We start from the raw sequence: 4870 nt of genomic DNA on the forward strand, positions 1-4870 counted from the left end.
GATGGATGAATAGATGGATGAATGGATAGATGAATAGATGGATAGATAGATGGATGGACAGAATAGCTTTAAACTTAAGTACAGTCCATGGAGTGGTATTTAGTTCAATTTGTCCTGTTCCCTGTCCTTAAATGAACTAAACTGAAGAACTCACTACAGCTGCCAGTGTGGCACCGGTCAAGAAAGAAGCTTGTTTACATCCACTGTGATGAAGAGAATCAACAGAATAATAAGAGTCACCACCTCTTGACGTCTGATCTCCTTCGCGGTGAGCTCATGACTCTCCACAGTGTCACTCCAGCACTGGCTGCTGCGCCGACGTGGAAATGAAGAAGCCTTCCGCTGATTGCGTAGGAGAGGCTGGGGGAACGCTTGTGCGTCTGTACGAAAACTTATAGACCGCTGTGATAAAAAAAAAAAAAAAAAAAAGTGACAACGCATAAAAATCTGGGCGTACAATTGACACTGTTATTGATAGTTCTATTGTAACACTTGTGTGTCGTTACCGATATTGACTGTCCGATGCGTTTCAGAGCAGGGGTCTTGCTCGGGGTTATTACCCCTGTATGGCTGTTGGACTTGGCCACAGGTTTGACCTTTTTATTACTGGGCTCCTGGAATCAACCAGCAGTGAAACTTGATTTCATTTTAATGATATCACAGATATCTGGCAACTACCGTAGAAGTTCCAACAGTCTCACCTCAGGGTCCGGTATGTGTTTGCAGTTTGATTTCTCACTGTCCTTTTCCACTTTGTCCTGCAAAACAGAACGGGTGAATGAACTGGGAAGGTACGAGAAGACGGAGGCTTTAAATTGTAAACTACAGAAGTCTGTTTTTTGTCTTGTCACTAACCTCAAACCCCGCCCCAGGTTTGTGCAATGACAACTTCAGCCAAAGATATCAGTGTTTCTATAACTCATTGTCATAGATGGGTTTCAGTTTCAGGTTTCTGTGTCAAGCTGATATGTACCAATTTCAAAAGTAAAAAAATATCAATATATTTTTTTTGTGTTGTTAAATGTTTAGACAACACATCCTGGAATATATAAGCCATTCAATGGAGAATTATAAATATATTAGCGTCAAATCCAGGGTAGTCAAACATGCGGCCCGTGGGACAAAACCGGCCCGCTTGGTTAATTTTGAAAATCAGAAAATACATAGTAAAATTATATTTAAAAAATATCTAATATATATTTTCTTTCATGTATTAATATATATATTTTTGTGTGTGTTGTTAAATGTTAGACAACACATCCTGGAATATATAAGACATTCAATTGAGAATTATAAATATATTAGTGTCAAATCTAGGGTAGTCAAACATGCGGCCCGTGGGACAAAACCGGCCCGCTTGGTTAATTTTGAAAATCAGAAAATACATAGTAAAATTATATTTAAAAAATATCTAATATATATGTACTTCTTTGCATTAAAACAAAGGGGAAAAGATTGTTATGGTTATTGTAAGGTAATTATGTTACGATTGTACAGGTCCGGCCCTTGAACGAAAATGAGTTTGACAGTCAGTCATCAAATATGACGGCGTTCCTCGGTCCAAAAACGATCATTCTCCCAAGTGCTTTTGACTCGAGGGTTAATCAACCCGGAAAACACCGGCTACTGTGGGCGGTAGCCGACGTCAGAACTCGTTATATTCGCCCCAGTTAAATCGCAACTCTCTCTCTCTCTCACTGACAAACTCCCTCCCACTTTCCTCCAACTGAACCGTTGTCATGGGAACCACATGACTGACAGGCTTCTCAGCCATTTAACTTCTTATTGTTTTTTTTTACATTTACACTTGAGTGTATTTTTTTTAGTTCTCACAAAAATATTTTATTGGGTAATGTAGGGACTGATGAATGGATTAGTTGTCAGTTTGAAAAAAAAAAAAGGCTTCTGAAAGTTATTGTTCAGAACAGAACTCGAATTAAAGTTATCGTAAATGTCAACTAGCAACTGACATCGAAGGTCGTTTTCGTTCTATAAATTAGTCTGATTGAAATAATTTGTGCTCATTCCAAGAGCTGAAAGACTTTTAAAGTAGGTCAGTGACACTATATACATATATATATAGTATATAGTAGTACATATAATGGAATAGTGCACAGGCACTGGACATACAGTAAGTGTACCGCTGCTGTAACGCTTGAATGATAACAAGCCTCCAGTCACTAGGTGGCAGCAACTCATACAGTGGTTTGTTCAGATTAAAAATATACATGTTATCAGGTATTTCAATAGTATTTCAATTTGCAGAGGTGTGGGTTGGGGGGTATGTGAAAACAGTTCTGTCCCCAAGGGGGAGCCGGAGACAAATTAAATCGAGAACCACTGCTGTAGAGTATAAGGACAGGTGTTGTTTTTTTTTTTTTTGGTCATTGTATTAAATTTGGCATGACTAAAAATAAATATTTAGTGTGACGTAAGATATAGTGAGAAGCAAATGATCTGCTGTGGCCACATATAGAACCAGCTCACAGCCACCCAGAGGAAATTTAAAAAAAAACATCACATACTGTGTGCTGCGATTCCTTCAACTATATATTCTCTGTCTTTTATTGTGTCGCACTGCGTTATGAACCACACTTTGAAACCCGATGGGACCGCGGTGAAATGTTCACGTATCTCTGAGGCTACGGCCGCAAAATTAGGTCGAGGCGCACAAAAAGTCACAACGTGAAAATGTCATCACCTGCACAGCCACATATTGTTTTCTTCGTTTCTAAAAGGAAACACAAAATACATGTGAATCAATTGCCGCTTTGGTTTTAAGCAAAAGGCCACTTTAAAAAAAAAAAAAAAAAAAAAAAAGTCTAATAATGAATATAAACAAAATGTAGGAAAAAAGAAATCAAGAAATTTAATTTTCATTAATAAAATGTCCTAGAAAAAGTATTCTGAAGGAGACGAAGAAATGATTGAATGACTTACCCCAGAATGATCACAAGGTATAAAATGCGTCTCTCCTGGAGATGAAGACCTAAAGAAATTTCAAATGGCAACGTGAATCAGGTGCATGATTTTTTTTTTGATTTTTCACATTTCATATCCAAATATGAATTAAAAAAAAATCATCTGACAAAAGCAAACTCAAAGGTGTAATTAACCCTTCACTTCAGATGAGGGACACCGCCAGGAATAAAACCTGGATTACTTCTTTTCTACAAACACAAAACGAAGGCCAGACACATACAAGCTTTAAGAGGACACTTCAATAGTGAGGAAGTTCCGACTTAAAATAAAGAATGAAGAAAAATCAGTCTTCTAAAAATCTAAATCTAAATCCAAAAACACAAACGTCATACGTTTTACAAAAGTACGACTTTTCGTGTCAAACATCCTGTCATGAGAGTTCCGCTGCAGCTCAGAGTGGAACCTGTTGAATGATGAAATGTAGCAATCTTACCAGGAAGTCCTTTTTTCACCGGTCTCCTTCACTTCCATTTTCTCTTCCATCCCACGTCCTCAGTTCATGTTCACTGAATTTTGCCTCAGTTAAACCAGAAAGACCGTTGATCCAAAAGGCAAGTCTTTCCTGTAGTATACCATGGCCGACGGGTTTTTTTTTTTTTTGCTAAGACTGAGGTGTCACAGTTCCTTTGCATTTCTTCCTCATTTCAGATCTGACCACATCCTCCCTGTGTGCACGTGGGAGTGTTTCTGCTCATCTTATACGGTTCCTGTTCGACACTTAGCTGCAGCCATGTTACTCGTACATCAAACGTGTACCAGCAGTACCTACACAGACAACGAAAAAAGCACAGAACATCAAATACATTTAACAGGGAAAAAAAAAAAAGGTACATTATGGAACACTATTGTTCTGGCTGCTTCCTCCAGGGGACAGCAGAGCGAATCATCTGCCTCCATGTTACCCCCACGACTTCCTCCTTTACTAAAGTCACTTCTAATCTTCTCTGGGCTCTTCTGCTTGCCAGGCAGCTACAGGTGTGTTCGAAATTTAAAAACGGGAGTAAAGCTGAACATCCTGTAAAAATCCAAAAATAATTTTATTTCCATTCATTGCACATTATATTTTACATCAAAACATAAAAGAAATATTTTAATTGCTTTACAGAAAATAAAGGAAAAACTATATTAGCTGTTAAAAAAAAATAGCAGCGTCTGCATTTTCCATTAGAAACTCTAATAAAAAAAAACTCAATATTTACTCAATAAACGTTAAGATTTAGCATCCCTGTGAATCACTAAACCAATATTTAGTTGTGTAACCGCTGTTTTTTGAGAACTGCTTCACATCTGTGTAAACGGGTATTCTAGCGCCGCATTTCTTGGGTCTGCAGTAAAATTATGACTTACTGCGCTTTTACGTCTCTTCAGAGGGTGGCGCCACTTCTTGGGGCAAAATTGTTGCAAAATTGGAGCGATCGAACCATGTCGTCGTCCCATTCCTGTGACATCTCTTGCAGATCCAAATCCGGGACACAGTATATTTTATATATACAGTTTTCAAAAACCCTGCGAAGTCGTGAATCCGCGAAAGATGAACCGCAAAATAGCGAGGGACTACTGTAAGTCAACAAGTTAAAATTGACTTATTGACTTACCGCAAGTCAATTATGCGGTATAACAATTGCATAATTGACTTATATTGGTATAATACCAAACTGTTAAAAAAAAAAAAAATCAAAGGAATAAGTATTTTAATTGACTTATATTGGTATAATACCAAAATGTTAAAAAAAAATCAAAGGAATAAGTATTTTATTAAACAAGTGCGTGTCACTAATATAAGACTGAATAAGGAAAAATATTGTAAAAATGTCAAGATTGAATTTACTTAAGGTGGACTGCTTAAAATTCTGCACCTGATACCGGGGTACAACAAAGACACTTCAGC

General features: G+C 37.5%; 1 protein-coding gene across 1 annotated transcript in view; it reads right to left on the reverse strand.

Moving 5' to 3' along the window:
* Positions 1 to 3609, reverse strand: part of arhgef3l (Rho guanine nucleotide exchange factor (GEF) 3, like) — a 9373-nt gene extending 5764 nt beyond the window's left edge. Inside the window, exons 1-6 of the mRNA XM_025059106.1 lie at positions 3416 to 3609; positions 2941 to 2989; positions 2702 to 2731; positions 702 to 758; positions 507 to 614; positions 179 to 402 (exon numbers count right to left, since the gene is read on the reverse strand). Of these exons, the coding sequence (XP_024914874.1) occupies positions 179 to 402; positions 507 to 614; positions 702 to 758; positions 2702 to 2731; positions 2941 to 2989; positions 3416 to 3465 (518 nt within the window). The 5' untranslated portion in view covers positions 3466 to 3609. The remainder of the gene's footprint in view (positions 1 to 178; positions 403 to 506; positions 615 to 701; positions 759 to 2701; positions 2732 to 2940; positions 2990 to 3415) is intronic.
* Between the last annotated feature and the right edge of the window lie 1261 nt (positions 3610 to 4870).

Source organism: Cynoglossus semilaevis, chromosome 10 (assembly GCF_000523025.1).
Source record: "Cynoglossus semilaevis isolate Cse_v1.0 chromosome 10, Cse_v1.0, whole genome shotgun sequence".
Taxonomy (NCBI): domain Eukaryota; kingdom Metazoa; phylum Chordata; class Actinopteri; order Pleuronectiformes; family Cynoglossidae; genus Cynoglossus; species Cynoglossus semilaevis.